The 18,750-nt window shown below is 50.7% G+C and overlaps 1 protein-coding gene across 3 annotated transcripts; it reads right to left on the minus strand.

Annotated features, from left to right (window-relative positions):
- Positions 1-211: 211 nt before the first annotated feature.
- Positions 212-18,631, minus strand: Pld3 (phospholipase D family member 3). Of its 3 annotated transcripts, none has more exons than XM_041653351.1 (12): positions 18,592-18,631; positions 11,808-11,898; positions 11,623-11,697; positions 11,390-11,532; positions 10,815-10,998; positions 9,286-9,400; positions 9,079-9,206; positions 7,510-7,710; positions 4,714-4,853; positions 2,436-2,601; positions 1,378-1,477; positions 212-1,278 (listed from the first exon to the last, which is right to left on the minus strand). In XM_041653351.1, the coding sequence occupies exons 2-12, from the start codon at positions 11,832-11,834 to the stop codon at positions 1,091-1,093; spliced, it is 1,467 nt and encodes a 488-aa protein (XP_041509285.1). In that variant the 5' UTR covers positions 11,835-11,898; positions 18,592-18,631; the 3' UTR covers positions 212-1,090. The 3 variants fall into 3 exon arrangements, with proteins under 3 accessions (XP_041509285.1, XP_041509284.1, XP_041509286.1); XM_041653350.1 differs by lacking the exon at positions 18,592-18,631 and adding an exon at positions 12,471-12,609; XM_041653352.1 differs by lacking the exon at positions 18,592-18,631 and adding an exon at positions 12,374-12,393.
- Positions 18,632-18,750: the final 119 nt, after the last annotated feature.

Consider the following 18,750-nt stretch of genomic DNA (forward strand, 5'->3'; position numbering starts at 1 on the left):
GACCCGCTTGCCTCGTGTATTTCAATAAAAAACTGTTCCAAACCCTGCTCCTGCCTGTTACCACTGAGTGAACCTGCACTACCCATATGGCCACGGTCTGCCTCTCAGGCTGTGACTGGCTGGCTACCGGCTGAGGCCAGAGGCCTAGCTACTATGGCATTGGATTGTGCACAGGAATCTGCTCCCTAAATAAACTAAATTAAACTTGGCATGGTGGAGTAGGTTTGTAATTCTAAGCACTCAGGAGACTGAGGCAGGAAGAGAATCACAATGACAATGTCAAGACCAGTCTGGGCTTAAAGTGAGACCTTGTCTCAAAAACAAAACAAAATAAAATAAAACGAGCAAGGGCTTGGCTCCTTAGGAGCCTACCCTCAGAATGCTCTCTGTTGGACACATGTCCATCTGAGTTTGCACGTACCACTGACTGGTCCTCTGTGTTTGCGATGGGCTTGACATGCTCACTTACTCACACTCAGGACATGCTACGTGTAAACGCACTGACGGGAATAAATTCAGAGCTGCCACATGCTCTGGTGTTCAGATCTGCTGGTCTGTCTGTCATCCCCCCCCCCAATACGCCCTGGGATTTAGCAGTAGCTCTGGAGCATGCTCAGTACAACACATGCTGGTTATACGCATGCTCAGCCCATGCCTGCTAGTGTGGACACACACCGCATGCCCAGCCCACACCAGCTCTGTGTGCATTGCATGCTGAGATGGCCCCATCAGAAACCCATGCCACCTGTCCCCTAACCAACACCCCGTCTCACGCCACTCAGTTAAGCACAGGCCGTACAGACAATTATTTAGTTAGTATAATCTTGGCCCCTTTGCGGGGGTAGGCCAAAGGTCCAGGCCCAGCATGCACCCCCACTACTTTGGGGTCTGAATCTCCCTTAGCTCTGCTAGGTCCATAGGGGCCAGAGTGTCAGGCCAGCGGAGGTGGAGGTAGTGATGGGAACACAGTGGGGGAGACTGTGGAGCCACGATGGGACAGACAGAAGCAAGGGCTTGGGGACAAAAGCCAGGACCCAAGGTTGAGTCCAAGGGGTCCTGGAAGGCTTTGGCCTATCCTTTGTGCCAGGCCTCAAAGCAGGCGACAGGCATTGCCCACGCTGTCAGCTGAGGTGTCAAGATCATGGCTGTATGGGGATTCCCAGTCTCTCAGGAAAACAGCCTCCAGCTGGCTGCGCAAGCCACCACGCCCATTCTGTGTCACCAGCAGGGAGGTGCCTGCTGTCTCTGTGAAGTAGCTCCCAGACCAGTTGGAGGTCCCTGGGGAAAAGGGGTACAGTGAGGGTCTGATGGGCTGGCGGGGACCTAGTACCCAGTCCCTCCCTTCTTTGGCTATGCCCGCGGTACTGGGGCACTCACCAATGTATGTAGCACGTTCAGTCACCATGTACTTGTTGTGGTTGACACGGGCATAGGGGATTCGAGCCTGGGCTTCATCCGCGGGGACAACAAACAGTTTCTGCAGGGGAGGGGAGGACAGCAAGCTTGAGGTGCAAGTTGGGGAGCTGTGGGCAGCTCTGGGATGGCAGGGGAGCCATGCAAGTGGTATTTCTGAAAGGCACTTGGCTGCTTCCCAGGGTGTGGTGGGATCCTTGGACCAAAATAGGGCCCAGTGCAGCTGGTCCCCGTAAACACAGGCTGAGGCGGGGTGGGGGTGGGGATATGGATCTACAGTGACTCTTGTTTCATCCTGAAGCCTTGTTGCTGATGTCCCTTTTTCTAGAGAAAGTCTGTCTTGCCTATCTCTCTCCCTTCTGTTTTACTCTAAAGATTTTTAAATTTGTGCGCAAGTGAGTGTGTGTGTGTGTGCGCGTGCATGCGTGCTGGTGCCCACAGGGACCAGGAGGAAATAGGATTGCCTGGAACTGGAGTTATAGGTTGTTGTGAGCTGCCAGCTATGGGGTACTGGGAGCCAAAATTTGGTCCCTGGGAAGAGCAGCAAGTGTTCTTAACCAGAGAGCCACCTCTCCAGTCCACAGACTGTCATCCTTCCTCCTTCTCTGTCCCTGGTTCTTTTAGACCAGGCTGGCCCTAATTCACCGTATAGCCAAAGATAACCCTGAACTTCTGATTCTCTTGCCTCTGCCTCCTAGGTGTTAGGATCGTAAATGTGGGCTCACCCCTGGTTTATGAGGTCCCAGAGTTTGGCCCACAGCCACAGGCCCTCAGTAAGTCTTTCTTGAACACGAGTATACAGCAGGTACTTTCTGTGTCAGTCTCACCCACCCCTGCCCCCTCCACGTGACTCCCCACCTCAGCAATGGACCTCTGCACTCTACCCTAGCCAGCCATGATTCATAGTCTCCCCTCACGGCTGTACAGTCTGGGCCATCCTTATCGTGACACTTGTGGTTCACATGGGCTGTGTCCCCAGCATTGGACACAGTGGAAAAGGGTGGTCTGGGCTAGGTTCTTACCACCTGGATGTCAGAGTGAGTGTGGTTGTCACGAAGAGCAGCCAGGGAGAGCAGGAAGGACCGCATGGATGGCTCAGAGTGCCCCCAGCAGCTGATGAGCAAGCGCACTTTGACGCCTCTCTCATAGGCAGCCCTTCGCAGCCCGTCGTCAATGGCCGGCCAGAACCTGGAGTCAGCAGGAGGAAGAGGCAGGTTTTTCTTTGTAATTTGTTTGGCTTTGTTTTTGCAGGCAGGGTTTCTCTGTGTAGCCCTGGCTGGCCTCAAACTCACAGAGATCCACCTGCCTGTGTCTCCTGAGTGCTGGGATTAAAGGTGTGTACCACCACCACTCCCTGGCTTCTTCTTTTTAATTTGAAAAAAGACGTATTTATTTTTTAAAGAATTTAATATTAACTATGTGTAGCTGTGTCAGCGTGTAGATGTGAGCATGTGAGTAGCAGTTCCCGTATAAGACAAAGGCATCAGACCGCTTGGGGCTGGAGTTACAGACGATCATGAGCCACTTGACATGGTGCTGGGGACCAAATTCACGTTCTCTGAAAGAGTAGCAGGTGCTCTCACTGCTGAGCATCTCTCCAGCCCCAACAGGTGCATTCATTTTGATTTTATGTGTACCGGTGCCTGGTCTTCACGTATGTATGTGTGCCACCCTAGAGGAGGCGGTTTTAGCCCTAGACTTTACCTTCAGCTTTGGGGCTCCCAAACCCTCTTTCGACATTCTCATATTCCTCTCCTCTTGTTCCTGGCTACCATTTGGGTACCCCAAAACACATCCTCCCATCTTTCCTACATCCTCATATTCCTCTCCTCTTGTTCCTGGCTACCATTTGGGTACCCTAAAACCCATCCTCCCATCTTTCCTACATCCTCATATTCCTCTCCTCTTGTTCCTGGCTACCATTTGGGTACCCCAAAACACATCCTCCCATCTTTCCTACATCCTCATATTCCTCTCCTCTTGTTCCTGGCTACCATTTGGGTACCCCAAAACCCAGCCTCCCATCTTTCGTTTTGACACAGTTTCACTCTGTAGCCAAGGCTTGTCTCCATCCTCCCACCTCAGCCTTTCTTTCAAAGGATGGGATTCACAGACATGTGCTGCCAGGCCCAAACTCCTCTCATCTCCTGAACGTGTGTGTGTGTGTATATGTGTGTGTGTGTGTGTGTGAGTTTGAGGGGGAGCGAGAGAGTGTGTGTGCTTGTATGTGTGGGAGAGAATGTATGTGAACACATGTGTACAGGTGTGAGGGAGAAAGAGAGTGTTGTGTATGTGTGTGTATGTATGTGTGTGTGTGTGAGGGGGAAGGAGAGTGTATTGTGAGGGGGAGAGAATGTGTGTGTGCGTGGGGGGAGAGAGTTGTGCACACATGTACATGTGTATGCATAAGAGTGTGTACGTGTGTGTATGTGTGTGTGAGAGAGTGTGTACATGTGTATGTGTGTGTGAGAGAGTGTGTATGAGGAAGTGTGTGTGTGTGTGTGTGTGTGAGAGGGGGGAAAAGAAAGAGTGTGTGTGCACGTGCATGTGAGGTAAGAGTGTGTGGTGTGTGTGTGTAATTGTGTGTGTGTACTCACTGGAATTACAGGCAGTTGTGAGCCACCTGACATGGGAGTTAGGAACAATGTAGGTGCTGGGACTGAACTGAGCAGCAAGATTCTTAACTGCTATGCGATCTCTCCAGACAAGGTCTCCTGCTGAATGTGGAACACACCAATTCAGCTAGGGTGGCCTTCCAGTGAGCTTTGGGATCATCTGTTTCTTTTTTTTTTTTGGTTTTTCGAGACAGGGTTTCTCTGTGGTTTTGGAGCCTGTCCTGGAACTAGCTCTTGTAGACCAGGCTGGTCTCGAACTCACAGAGATCCGCCTGCCTCTGCCTCCCGAGTGCTGGGATTAAAGGCGTGCGCCACCACCGCCTGGCGCGATCATGTTTCTGTCCCCACACCAGGGTAAAAGATGAATGCTATCATGCCTACCTTCATCTGCGGTGGTGCTGGGGATCCAAATGGGTCCTCACTCTTGCTTGGCAAGAGCTTTACCACTCAGCCTTCTTCCAAGCTCTCTTATCTTCTGACCTCACACCCAATCACTCCCTGCTCCACCCCTCCTTGGGGCCTCTAGCGTGTTAAACAGGAGCTCTGTCACTGAGCTACAACCCTCGCGTCCATATTTCCCTTGTATCTGCCTATCCTGCCTGGGTCTCCTGCTTGCTCCCAGAGCCCCCTCAGCCCTCCTGTCACAGGGGCTCCCCATCCTGAGCCTCGCCCCCACCCAGAGTACCTGCGTGGATGGGAGAACTCCATGGTGGGCAGGTAGTTCATGACTGCAATGTAGATGAAGCTCCGGGCATTGTCCACCACGTTGAGCAGAGCCTTCAGGTCTGGGGTGCGGCCACTCGGACATAACGGTGGGGGTGCACTCTGGGAGTGAGGGGACAGTCAATACATGTGTCCTATTAGGGGCAGGATCACAGTGGACCCCCAAGTCCGGACAATTCACAATAAGAGTGTGTGTCCAGGTGCTATGGAGCTCACTAACACAGCCTCCATGAAGGGAAAGATAACGACCATCTCGTTTGCAGGGGAGGAACAGGCGCAAAGGGCAGGCTACTTGCCTAAAATCACAAGCGAAATTAGTACAGCCAAGATGGAAGTGCTTGGTTCCAGAATTCATACTGCTGGGTGGGTCCTGATCCAGCAGCAATAATGTCACTTTGTTATTTGGGGACTTGCTTGAATGCAAATCCTCCTCTCTCTCTCTCTCTCTCTCTCTCTCTCTCTCTCTCTCTCTCTCTCTCATTTTGGTGTGTGTGGAGGTCAGAGGACACCCTCCCGTGTTGGTTTGACACAGGGTCTCTTTGCCACCGTATCTCCAGGGGAGCTGGGAATACAGATGCGCATGACTATGCCAGGCTTATGTGAGTTCTGGGGATTCGAACTCAGGCTCTCATATTTCTACAGCCAGTGCTTTACCCACTGAGCCATTCCCCTAGCTCCGTATGATTTTGTCGTTGTTTTGGTTGGAGATAGGATCTTATGTAGTCTAATTGGTCTGCAATTTCCTATGTAGCCAGCATAACTTGGAACTCTTGATCCTCCTGCCCCCACTCTCCCTGGTGCTAGAATTACAGGCAGGTGCCACTTCACCTGGCTAAAGACAGGGTTTTAGTGATACCTTCAGGCAACTAACGTAGAGATTTTTCTCTATTCTGTCACATTCAGCCCTGACCAGGCAACTCCTCATGTGTCAAGGGTCACAACAGGTCCTTTGCTTGGGTCCCGAGGAAACTACAATTGTAAAAGTAGAAGTGGCCATGGAAGAAGGAAGTGTTCATCGCTTTGGAAAACAATGGTTACAAAGGGCACCCAAGATCTTGTTTCCCTATATCCATGATTCATGACCATGACTTTGGGCTTGATGACTTACTCAAGGGATAATACAGGAAGCCCCAAATTGCTTTCCTAAGCTGAAAAACATAGCAATAGCTGAAATCAGTAGTTTTGTCTATTACGCTCAGTAACTGCCCCTGAAAGAGTCAGTGCAGGTGGTGGCAAATTCGCCTACAGTCCATCACTCAGGAGGCTGAGGCAGGAGGATCAAGGGATGGGTGTAAGCTTGGGCTACACAGACCTGTTCCAGAGGAAAAAGAGGTGAGCACTCTGGCGGTTGCTGGCACTTGGGAATTAGAAGCAGGAGTGTCAGAAGTTCAGAAAGTTCCAGAGTTGCCTGACCTTACCTCAAGAAATAAATATATAAATAAAGAAGGGCTGGCTCAGAGGTTAAGAGTGTGTGTCCTGTTCTGGCGGAGGATTGGGGTTCAGCTCCCAGCACCCACGTGGGACAGTTTACAGACCCTGTAGCTTCAGCTTCAGGGGAAGCCAGTGCCTCTGGCCTCCATGGGCACCCTCATTCATGTATACATGCCTATACATACACACACACACTCAATGAAGAATTTTTGAAAAAGAACAGCTGGCTGGTTGTGGCACACGCCTTTAATCCCAACACTTGGGAGGCAGAGGGAGGCAGGGGTAAATGGAGCTCTGTGAGTTCGAGGCCAGCATGGTCTACAAAATGAGTTCCAGGACATTTAGGGTTACACAAAGAAACCCTGTCTTGGAAAAAAAAGACAATAATGATGTATACCATGTGCTCTGTGTGTGTGCGTGCCTATATGAATGCACAAGACACAAGTACATGTATTTATATACACATGCTTGCATGGAGGTAAGAGGTCAACAGCAGGTGTCTTCCCCATTCTCTACCTGAAACAGGATTCATCATGCATCCCCAGCTGGCCTCGTCAATAGGTAGACCAGGCTGGTCTGGAACCTACATAGATTTTCCTGCCTCTGCCTCCTGAGTGCTGGGATTAAAGTATATACCACCACACTTGGTCAATAAAACAAATTTTTTTTTTTTTTTTTTTTTCGAGACAGGGTTTCCCTGTGGCTTTGGAGCCTGTCCTGGAACTAGCTCTGTAGACCAGGCTGGTCTCGAACTCACAGAGATCCGCCTGCCTCTGCCTCCCGAGTGCTGGGATTAAAGGCGTGCGCCACCATCGCCTGGCCAATAAAACAAATTTTAGAAAAAAAAAAAAAGATTGGGCACGACGGCCCATGCTTTCAAGTTTAGCTCTCAGCTGGCAAAGACACGCTTTCTGTGAGTTCCAGGCCAGTGAGGGCTACACAGTGAGGATGTGTCTTCAAAACAAAACCAAAACCCAAAACCCCCAGCAAAGTTGTTCAGGACCATCTGTAGGTACATAACTCAAAGCCAGCGTGGGCTGCATGAGACCTTGACTCGTAAACTAAGTAAATCAGTAGCTGGAAAGAGCTACCGTGGCTGGTTCAGACATCATCAAGGGGTATCTGGACCATGTGTCCTTCACACAGAGGTTGGGAATGCCAGGATATCTGTTTCCCAGAGGAATCCAGTGATGAGGGAGCTTGAGAAATAGCCCAAGGCGAAGTCCAGTCCTCCCTCTTAACAATCCCCAGACAGGCCTTGATGGAGGCCGCAGGGAGTGATGAAGTGTGGCCAGGAGCATGTGAAGACTCACTTCCCCCAACTTACCGCCAGGTAGGCCAGAGCTGGGGTGCCATTGAGGCAGATCTCCATTGGTGTCTCTTGATTGTAGCGGGTGTCAAAGGGCCGTGGCCAGGTAGAAGGGATGGAGCTACCGGGCTGCCCTAGAAACCAGTAGGCCTCAAAAATCTTGGTCAGGTCTCGAGCGAGGCAGCTGCAGTTGTACATGACCACGCCCAGTTCCTTGACCTGTGGGAGAGCAGTGCTGAGCCTGGGGACTCACTGATGATGGCTGTCATGTTCTACCTGCTGCCTCAGTCAACTCGGTCACCCAATCTTTCCCTGCACCTCCACTCTGAAGTGCTAACACCCAAGAACTTAAAAGTATAGCCACAAACTCGACTTCTGTTTTGAAACATTCAGTCATTGCAAAGTTGCATGGCTTTTATTTTATTGGGACACTAGGTGCTGAAATTAGGGCCTTACACACAATAGGCAGGTGCAGGCCTGCAGCACTAAGTCCGGTGAGCTACTTGTTTCTTGAGACTTTGTGCCTGTTGCTTCTGCCCTATGCCAGCCAGCTCCAGCTCAGCCTCAGGTGTTGGCCCAGACTGTGCCAGGCATTCTCCTGGGTTCTCAACAGGCCCCATTGGGAAGGAAGACAAGCACATGGGAATGCTATGTCTTTAGCATGTCCCTGCATAGCTGTTGAGACGAGGAGTCAAGGGAAGTATTCACTGGAGTGAATTAGAGTCGTGTCTGTTCTGAGTCAGTCCCTCTTGTGCTGGTCCCTGCTGATGCTTCAGGCAGATTTAGCTATCTCCTCTTTTGGGGACCCTTCCCAAAGACCCCAGGTTGGGTCAGATGTTTGCTTTAGACTGCTACAGTCAGCCTGCTGTGTTACCCCATTCCAGCTCTGAGCTCTGCCTGTGTCTTCTCATTCTACCCTAGATCTTCTCTTTGCCTCAACTTCCCCATTCTATCCTTGACCACCCTGCCTATGACACCTTCCGACCTCATCTCCGAGCTCCTGCCTGTGCTTTCCCTCTATCCCACCTCATTTGACCCTCTACCTGCCTATACCCTTAACCTGCCCAGACCCTCTGTCTGTATCTCCATCCCATGCTGGATCCTTTGCCTGTACCCCCATCCCACCCTCGACCCTTCTCCTAGGTCCCCATTTTTGTGCCTGATCTTTGCCTTTACCCCCACCCCACCCATGACCCTCTGCCTGTACCCCCATCCCACCCTGACATGGCTTGTACCACCATCTCACCCCGGCCTTTGTTTCTTTCCCATCCTGGCCCTGACTCTCTGAGTTGTAGCTGCCTGGTGATAAGCCAGGCTCCACACTGAATTGCACATCCAGGAAACCTACCTGTTACCCCCACGTTCCCAGAGCCCTCCAGGTCAGAGGTGGGCTTCAAATACACACAAGGAATGTACAATGAAGGCCAGGTAAGTGGATAGGACCTCTAGTGCTGTGTCCTGGCAGTTGCCAGCAGGACTCAGAGGGAGCCCTAAGCTGCTGTAGGAATAAGGTTCAGAGGGCTGAACCACAGAATGTATAGGGAAGTTCAGGAGGAGGCAATGAAGGTGGGCAGGGTACACACAGACCTGGGTTAGAGAGCGCCAGTCCATGTTAGCACTGCCCAGGTAAAAGTGGGTCTGATCCACCACCCAGAACTTGGTGTGCAGGACACCATGGGTCAGCTTCTGCATGTCCACCATGCGGACTTGGGCACCTGTGACCGACAGCAGGGGCAGCAGTCAGGGGCCAGCATGGGCAGCCCCAGGCCCGCCACCCTTGTGTTGCCAGCTCACCACTCTGGAGCAGGGATTGCAGGTCAGCCAGAGGTCCGTTGGGTTTGCTCACAGCGATGCGAACCTTCACACCTCGAGGTGCCAGAGCCTGGAGCTGCTGGAGAACCTCTTCACCCTGTGGGAGACAGCTACTGAGGGGCTGGGAGACGGCTACTGAGGGGCTGGGCCAGCCAGTGCTCCAATACCAGCCTCACAGGTTCCCCCGTAAGAACGAACAAACTTCACTTCAACCTTAGAGGATTCACAGGTTATGACACCAAAACCCTTCATCTTTCTTTGTGTGTGTGCTGCTGACGCAGAGCCTTGCGCCTCCAGAGTTACACACACAGTCCCTTTTTGGTTTTTTTTCAAGACATGTTTCTCTGTGTATCCCTGGCTGTCCTGGAATCCACTCTGTAGACCAGGCTGACCTCAAACTCACAGAGATCCACCTGCCTCTGCCTCCTGAGTGCTGGGATTAAAGGTCTGCACCACCACTGCCTGGGCTAACACTCTCCTTTTTGTAAAGATTTTATTATTGTGTATATGTGAGTGTGTATGTATGAATGCATGTGGATGTCAGAGAACAACTTTCAGGAGTCAGTTATTTCCTTTGGCTGTGGGTTCCTGGGACTGAACTCAGGTTGTCAGATCTGTGTGGTAAGCAGTTTTACCTGCTGAGCCTCTTCCCAGGGCCTCACTTTTCTACTTCACTTGAACACAGAATCTCCTTAAGTTGCTCGGACTGATCATAAACTTGATTTGAAGCTGCAGCAGGACTTAAACTTGTGATTCTCCTGCCTCAGCCTCCAAGTAGCTGGACCTATCAGCGTGCACCACAAGGACCAGCTTCCAGAATGTTGGGATTCCAGATGAGCACCCTCATGCCAGGCTTAACAATCACATCTCCCCCGCACACACACCCTGGAGACAGGGTTTCTCTGTGTAGCCCAGGCTGTTCTGAAACTCACTCGGTACACCAGGTTGGCTTGAACTCCCAGAAATCTGCTTGCCTTTCTGCTTCCCGAGTGCTGGAATTAAAGGCGTGTGCCACCACAGCCTTGCTATAACAATCATATCTTAACAGTAAACACTCAGAAAGAGCTGAGTCTGTTCCAGGCTTTGGACTAAATGTGCACAGATTAAGCCCACCAAGTCCTCACAGGAACCCAGCAGTGGAGCTGGGAGGAGAGGGGAACTGCCTAAGGTCACACACACAGCAAGGAAAGTGGCAGCCGGACTTGGGCTGGACTTGTTCCTTCTTTGTGTGATGGATTCAGGGTGACATCTTCAAGCCCAATTCATCATAACCAAAGTTGCTCCTTGACATTCAGAGGCCTCCAGATAATCAGGACTCCAAAACACCACCCTTCCTTCAGAAGCCTGTCTGACGTCAGCTAATACTAAACACCTGTGTCCAGTTAGCCTGTAGGACACCCCCACCTGTCTCCAGGGTAGCAGGAAGTCCCTCCCCCTTCATTATCACTATTCCCACAGCCAGTTTGGGACGTGGTGGGGAAGGGGTAGAGGTAAGCGAGGCTTGTGTGTACCTGCTGGGCAGAGGGCTCTTGAGTGTGGGTGTCATTGTTGGTGAGGGTCCAGTAGAAGGACGCGATGTCCAGACTGCTATGAGCACTGGCAAGGAGGCCCAACCAGGCCTGGCTAGTGGACGGGTTGCTCGTGGTGGCGTTGGGGAACTCCAGACCCTCAGGAATGCTCTCCACCAGCACGGCTCTAAAGGTATGGAGGACATCTGTCAGTCACAGAGGGCCAGAGATGACAGGTTGGGACAGAAAGGCTCTGCTGGTTCCCAGATGTGGATGAAAGTCTGGTATGTGTGTGCCACTGGTGTGTCTAGAGGTGTGGGAGGGATGTGTGGTGTGTGTGTGTGTGTGTGGATGTAGATGATGGATGCTGTGCCCATGTGTTCACAGACCTGTATAAAGGATGATGACGCTGTGGCTGCCATGGAAACAGCAAGGGGGGGAGTGGGCATGGATGTGGGCACACACAACCCCCTCATCACAGCACTGGGTACACCAAAGCGCATGGTATTCTTGCAGGCTTAAGTGCCTCTGGGCTGGCAGGACCCTCCCATCCACCATCCAGCTCTTCTTCCACTTACTCGCAGGGGTCATAGCAGGGGGCTGGGCGCTGGTTGGGTCCAAATAGATGCAAATCCCCATATTCCCATAGAAACAGCTGAGTCATCAGGGCGCCAAAGCCCACCACCGCCAGGATAAGGACCAGCAGGACCCAGCGGGCTTTCTGTGGGGGAGAGGAAGGGAGTTGACAGCCTACACAAGGCTGGTCACCACAACAGTCGGAGAAAGTTCAAGGGAAGCAGCTTGTTCCTACCTTCTCTGTTGCCTTCCATGCCTCGATTTCATTCATAGGCAGTTCTCCTGCAGGCTCCTCCACAGGGACCTTCAGCTGTGGGATTAGGAAGGGACAATGGGGGAGTGGGAGTAACATGATGGTTTAGTGGGTCTCCTACCCTTCAAAACAGCCAGCCCTCCCCGCTAGGCATCCCATCCTCCTACCTCCTGGTACATCAGTTTAGGCTTCATATTGCCTGGCAGCTGGGGGACTGCAGAGCCGAGGCGGCAAGGTGGGTGTGTCGGAGACTGGAGGCTGGAGAAAACAAAAAGCAGGCACTGTGTGGGGCGGTCTGGGCTTTCAGGGGTATCGCAGAAAAGTGGATGTCCTTGAGCTTATGAATGAGATCCACCAAAACCCTTTCTCCGAAGATCACGGGGGCCCTTGGCCCTATGCCCGTCACCCCATAAGGAGGAAGCTGGTCGCTGGTCAGCAGGGATGTTGAAATCCCCGAAGGACCAATGAATCTGCTTTCTTTTTTTTATCACTCCAGTGCCGTCATCCTGCCACCTTTCAAAGCCTTCAGCTTGTCTGTCATTAGCACCCACGTTGTTCCCCCATCGGCAACCCTTTTTGTTCCCTGCTGAGCTCGAATCTAGATTATTCCAAAAATACATTCCTAGTTGGGGGCCTGTGGAGCCCCGAATCTCTGTGCCTGGTTCTTCTCAGCCTTGGGATGACTCACGGAATGTTCCAGGTGGAGCGTCCGCCTAGTCCCAGGTAGACCTACCTGACCAGACCTGAGGCTCACAGCCCAGGGCCATCCCGGCCTCCCGGTCCCCACACTCCCGCACCCAGCCCCCTCCCTAATACGACCCCGGTCTTACTCCGCCGGCGGCTGCTACCTCGGTGGGGCCCCAGCTTCTGCTGAAGCAGCTGAGTAGGGGCGGGAGGAAAGAGGAGGCGGGGCCTCCGCGAACCACGCCCACTGCAGCGGGGAGTCTGCGCAGTGCGCGCAACAGTTCCTCTGCGGAGGGGAAGAGGGTAGTCTCCAGCAACCTGGTGAAGCGTGTATGTGGGGTTGGGGAGTATGGGCTTCGTCACGCGCCACCCCAGTCCCACCATACCATACCCCGAGAGAGACCGAAAGTTGGAGAAAAAGGAATTCTCATCCTTTTTCTGATCTACGAATGTGAATTTTTGTACCACGGCCACCTAGTGAAAAAAAAGTAAGATTAATCTTGAAGACACTCATAAGATGAAATGGGGAGATCAAGGTTGAATAATGTAACTGAAAGAGAGGGGCAAGCTCAGCAGAAGACAGCACACGCAGTGGCATGGGAAACCGGTCGCTGGTGGCCACAGCGGTGGTGGATTTTCTGGTAGTCTGTTGAGACGACGGTATTTCTTTTAAGTCAACTGATATTTTTAGAGAGTAAAATAAAAAAACTCCGAAGTTTCTGGAGCCCACATTCTATCCAAGCCAGATTTTTTTTAAAAAAAAAAAGACAAAAAAAAACGTTCTTTTAATGCTGTTTATTTAGTTAGGTCTTTTGAGCCCAGGCTAATGCAAATCGGATTTAAAGCTAGGGAAATAAAAAGTGGTCCCTTGTCACTTCTCTCCACTAGCCAGCCCCCAAACGCACAGGAAGTGACAGAGACCAGCCTGCATTGCTATTGAGGTGCACGAATAGCCTGTGGTTGCCTCCAAAGGATGGCCCTCTTGGTTCAACCCATTGTATAACCTAGACTGATCTTTTAGCAATCCTTCCTGAGTCTCCCAAGTCCTGGTCTTATAACCCCATTTCCTGCATAACCAGGAAGACTGAGGCAGGAGGATATCTATGAAGTCTAGGCAGCCTGGGCTGCAGAGTGAGACACAGTCTCAGGAAAGAGAAACAAGCTGGGCAAGGTAGCGCACACCTTTAAACCCATCATTCTGGAGGCAGAGGCAGGCAGCTCTCTCTCTCTCTCTCTCTCTCTCTGTCTGTTTTTTAAGACAGGGTTTCTCTGTGTAGCTCTGGCTATCCTGAAACTCACTCTGTATCCTAGGCTGGCCTCGAACTCAAAGAGATCCACCTGCCTCTGCCTCTCTAAGTGCTGGGGTTAAAGGCGTGCGCCACCACCACTAGGCTGCTGTAACAGATCTCGTGTGAGATCTCTCAAAAAAAAAAAAAAAAAGAAAAAAAGAAAAACTAGGATCCAAAAACCAGCAAGCAAGGACAAGTGCCAAGGTTGTCTGAGGCTGAGGGGAAGAACCCAAAGACGCAGAAGATAGCAGCCTTGGGTCGGGGCAGGGAGGAGAAAGGAAGGCTTGAATTCATTACTTCTGGAGGCTTTGATGAGAAGGGTTTCTTTTTTTTTTAAGTATTTATTTATTTATTATGTATACAATGTTCTGTCTGTGTGTATGTCTGCAGGCCAGGAGAGGGCACCAGACCTCATTACAGATGGTTGTGAGCCACCATGTGGTTGCTGGGAATTGAACTCATGACCTTTGGAAGAGCAGGCAATGCTCTTAACCACTGAGCCATCTCTCCAGCCCCCGAAAGGTTTCATTGAAGAATACAAGGCTGGAATGGGGCATGAAGGCACAAGTCAGTCATCCCAGCAGCACTTGGGAGGTGAAAGCAGGAACTCACCAGGAGGCTGGCCTGAGCTCCAGGAAAAATAAAATAAAAGGGGTGGTTAAGAACAAACACTGCTCTTGCGAGGACCACAGGAGCAGCTCACGCCGCCTGTAACTCCAGCTCCAGGGAATGCAATGCATTCAATGCCCTTTCACGGTCATGACACACACACACACACACACACACACACACACACACACACGTAGACCAGACTGTCCTGGAACTCACAGAGATCCCCCTGCACTTGCCTCCTGAATTCTGAGATTAAAGGCGTTCACCACCACCACCTGGCATAAATAAACCTTTTAAAAAATTAATTTAGCAGGACATGGTGGCATCCACCTGGCATTCTAGCAGTCTCTAGTTTGAGGTAGAGGACTGTTGAAATCTGAGCCCAGCATGGGTTATACAGATCCTGTATGAAACAATAAATTGTTAAATTATTTTAAATACTATTTTTAATTTTTCTTTTCTCTTTCCTTTTTTTTTTTTTTTTTTTTTTTTTTTTTTTTTTTTTTTTTCGAGACAGGGTTTCTCTGTGTAAGCGTACAAGCTGTCCTGGAATTAGCTCTGCTTCCCCAATGCTGGGATTAAAGGTGTGGTCAACACTGCTGGCCTATTTTTAATTTCTTTAAAAATTATTTTTTTATTACACTTATTCTGTGTGTGTCATGACACTCATGTGGAGGTCAGAGGGCACTTGGCAAGAGTCAATTCTCTTCTCACCAGTCTGACCAGCAGGTTGAGCTCAGGCCGTTAGGCACACTCACAAAAGTATTCACGGAGCCATTCTGCCAGCCCAAATGCTCACAATTTCTATAAAAACTATGGGGTGTAATTTGACTCAGTTCCTCGTTGTGGTGTTCCTTCTCCCCACCTCTAGCCTCCAGAGACCAGTGGCCTCGGAGCAAGAGTCAGACCCACACTGGGGGAGGGGGTCATAAAGAGTATGGCTGAGGTACTCAGGGCAGCCAGAAGCTAGGCTGGCATTCCTTCATGGCCATGCCACCTTAATGCAGGTGTTCCCATGGCCCCAGTACAATCGACCCAGCTGATCCTCCTACTCAGTTTCCTTTTTTTCAAGTTTAATTATTTATTATGTATACAGTGTTCTGCCTGTATGTATACCTGAACACCAGAAGAGGAAGCCAGATCTCATTACAGATGCCTGTGAGCCACCATATGGTTGCTGGGAATTGAACTCAGGACCTCTGGAAGTGCTCTTAACTCTTAACCTCTGAACCATCTCTCCAGCCCCTCAGTTTCCTTTTATATATATATATATGGGGTGCACCTCAGCCTGGAAATGTACCTTCTTCCTGTCCACAGAATAGCCCCTCATTCCTTGGCCTTGGTCCTGTCTGTGTTCAAGCATCTCACCACAGTCTGCAGACAAAGAGGAAGCAAAACTGGCCGGGCTTTTTTTAAAAAATTATTTATTTATTTTATATGTATGGTGTTTGCCTGCATATGTGTCTGTGTGCCATATATGTGCCTAGTGCTCAAGGAGGCCAGAAGAGGCCATCAGATTCCTTAGAACTGGAGTTACAGATGGTTGTGAGGGGCCATTTGGATGCTGAGAACTGAACCATGGTCTCTGGAAGAGCAGTCAGTGCTCTGAAGGGCTGAACCATCTCTTCAGCCCCAATTGGGCTTTTAAGATAGATCTGGGTTTCAGCTCCCAGGATAGTCACCATCTGATGAGAGCAGCGGCAGGAGACTTGCTCTGCAACTCTTGCCATCAGCAATGCCTTGGATGGGAGAGTTCAGAGTTCAGATACCATCCTTGCCACTTTCTCACTGAGTGGCTTCAGTCTCGGCTTTTCTGAGCACAGCTGGCCTGCCTTACAAAGCTGGCATCATCTTATATCTGGGGATGTATGAATATTAAATGGGCAAGCCCTAAGCTCTGGCCTCAAAACTAGGAAACCTGTGGAAGGCAGCCGCTTTCCGTGAGCCTCACATCTTGTTTGTTTATTTATTGTGTGTGTGCTTGGTCTGAAGAACAAATCATATAGCTCTAGAACAGCATCATGGACAGTAAGTGTCTCTGAACTAGAACCCAAAACGGTAAGCTGTCCCACTCCTGCTAAGCACCTTTCTATGGCTCCCCAGCGCCCTCAGGTACAAAGCCTCTCACCATGTCCTAAAGGGACCCGTGTGCACTCTGTGGACCACTACCCACTACTGCAGCTCCAGTTCCTGAGTCTGCATTCTTGTCACCGGGTCTCTAGGTCCCCGAACTCCAACGCAGCAAGTTTCACAACCCGTGTTCCCACAGACCTCCCTCCTGCTATATCTCCAGGCTGTCTCACTAGCTCTTCCAAATCTGCTCCTTTTTGTCTTTTCTTTTTCATTTGGGACAGGATCTCACTATGTAACCAAGGCTGGTCTTGAACCTGGGATGTTTCTTCCTGGACTTAAAGGTGTCCAGGTTCCTGTGTCAAGGACACTGTTGATTGAGGTGGCATGCGCTTGTAATCGCAGCAGTTAGGAGGCAGAGGCAGGGGAATCAGGAGTTGAAGGAGTATGGGGCTAACCTGGGCCATATGAGATCCTTCCTCATAAGCCGGGCGGTGGTGGCGCACGCCTTTAATCCCAGCACTTGGGAGGCAGAGGCAGGCGGATCTCTGTGAGTTCGAAACCAGCCTGGTCTACAAGAGCTAGTTCCAGGACAGGCTCCAAAACCACAGAGAAACCCTGTCTCGAAAAACCAAAAAAAATAAAAAAATAAAAAATAAAGAGATCCTTCCTCAAAAAACAGAGGGGGAAACGTATTTTAGTTTGCTGTTATTGCTTATGGCTGCCATTCTAGCCCTCTGGAGGTAGAAATAGGAGGATTGGGAGTTCAGGGCCTTTTCTTTCCCTTCCTTCTCTCCCTACCTTCCTTTCTTCCTCCTTTCTTTCTTTCTTTCTTCCTTTCTTTTTTTTTTTTGACAGCGTTTCTATGTGTAGCCCTGGCTGTCCTGCAACTCTGTAGACCAGGGTAGCCTATACTCTGATACCCGCCAGCCTCTGCTTCCCATGCTGGGATTAAAGGCTGCGCCACCGCTACCATCTTCTACCTAGTTTTCAGGGTCTTCAATTCTTAGCCTAAGGGTCACCACTTAGTCAGTCCTGGGACTTGTCCCAGATCCGGTGTGTCTACTTTGACCTGGCCTTATCCACCAGGCTCCTCCTCACTCCAGCCACCTCCCTAGGTCCCCACTCTTCGTCAACCTTCCAATGCCCTACCCATCTGAAATAATTTGTACTTCTGCTCAAAAGCTCTGTGGCTCCCTCAGGTCCCTAGAACAAAGTCCCAGCCACTTCCTGTAGCCCCAGGGCCTTAAATGATGCCCTCATCCCCACCTCGTGAGCCACCCTTCACACCTCCTAAGCACTTAGTTTGCAGACTCACTGCTTGTCTGGTCACGGTGTGCATTCCGCACAGACGAGAAAGTAGGGATTGTTGAGGCATGATTTGGTGGTCAGGGTTATGCACGGGTTTAGGGGTAAAGTTGGGACCCTGGCATACACTAGGCTTTAATACCACACTGCAAAAATTTGTACAACATGTACTCATGGAGGAAGAAAGCTGGGTGGCTACTTGTGGGGAGTGCTGGAGTCAGGAGATACAGAGGGCAACTGTCAGGGGAGAGATGGAGACACTAGGGCAGCGTGAGTGTCATCTAAGGGGAGATGGAGCCAGGAAAGATGGGAATAACCGATATGAAGAGATTTAGGGTGAATGAGGGTTTTATGAAGGAGAAATGACAAGAGAGATGAGTGGGTGACTAAAACGAGGCTAGAAAGAGATTGGCTCAGCATGCCTGTAATCCCTGCACTCAGGAGGCTAAACACAGGGATCAAACATTCAAGGCCAGTCTGAGATGCAGATGAATTTGAGATCAGTTTGGGTTACAATGAGACCCTGTCACATAAATAGAGAAAACTGTACATTTAGGGCTAGCCAGGGCTTAAGGAGAATAAAAACGAGTAAAAAGGTGATGTGCTGGAGATGGCTCAGCAGCTTTTAGCTCTTGTTGCTCTTCCAGAGGGCCTGAGATAGGAAGTCAGTATCCGGATTCGGTGGCTCACAACCATTTGTAATTGCAAATTCCTGGAATCTGACATCTTCTCATCTCCTCGGGCTACTGCAGTTGTGTATCTGTGATACACAAATAATTAAAAACAAAAATAAAATATTTTTTAAAGGGGAGGCGATGTAAGGAATGTCCTGGCGACAGAACTGGGGGCGGTGGTGACGATTTAAGTGGGGTCCGACTTAAGAGAACGAATAGGGGCACCTAAGGACGACAGAAGAGAGACGCATTACAGACGAGAGGGTGACATAGGGACAGCGGCAGAAGTGTCACGACCCCAGTTCGCACAGTACCTGCACTCCACGGCTTCTACTCCAGAACCCAGCCCCGCCTTCTTGCCCAACTATGCGCAGGCGCACTTGGCTAGGCTGCGGGCGGGGCAGGGGCCTACCTGAGCGTTTCTGATTGGCCGTAGTTGGTGAGGAGGAGGATCCCGGGAGACTGCCTGCCCT

The sequence above is a fragment of the Microtus oregoni genome, unplaced genomic scaffold (genome assembly GCF_018167655.1).
Source record: "Microtus oregoni isolate MIOR12 unplaced genomic scaffold, Mior012 000006F_ref0000085, whole genome shotgun sequence".
NCBI classification, from domain to species: domain Eukaryota; kingdom Metazoa; phylum Chordata; class Mammalia; order Rodentia; family Cricetidae; genus Microtus; species Microtus oregoni.

Coding starts and splice junctions, on each gene's coding strand:
- Pld3 (XM_041653351.1), bottom strand. CDS start 11,834: ATGAAGCCTAAACTGATGTACCAGGAG. Junction 11,533..11,622: donor CATGGAAGGCAACAGAGAAG/GTAGGAACAAGC, acceptor TCTCCCCCACAG/AAAGCCCGCTGGGTCCTGCT. Junction 4,854..7,509: donor CAGCTCTGGCCTACCTGGCG/GTAAGTTGGGGG, acceptor CCTCACTCCCAG/AGTGCACCCCCACCGTTATG.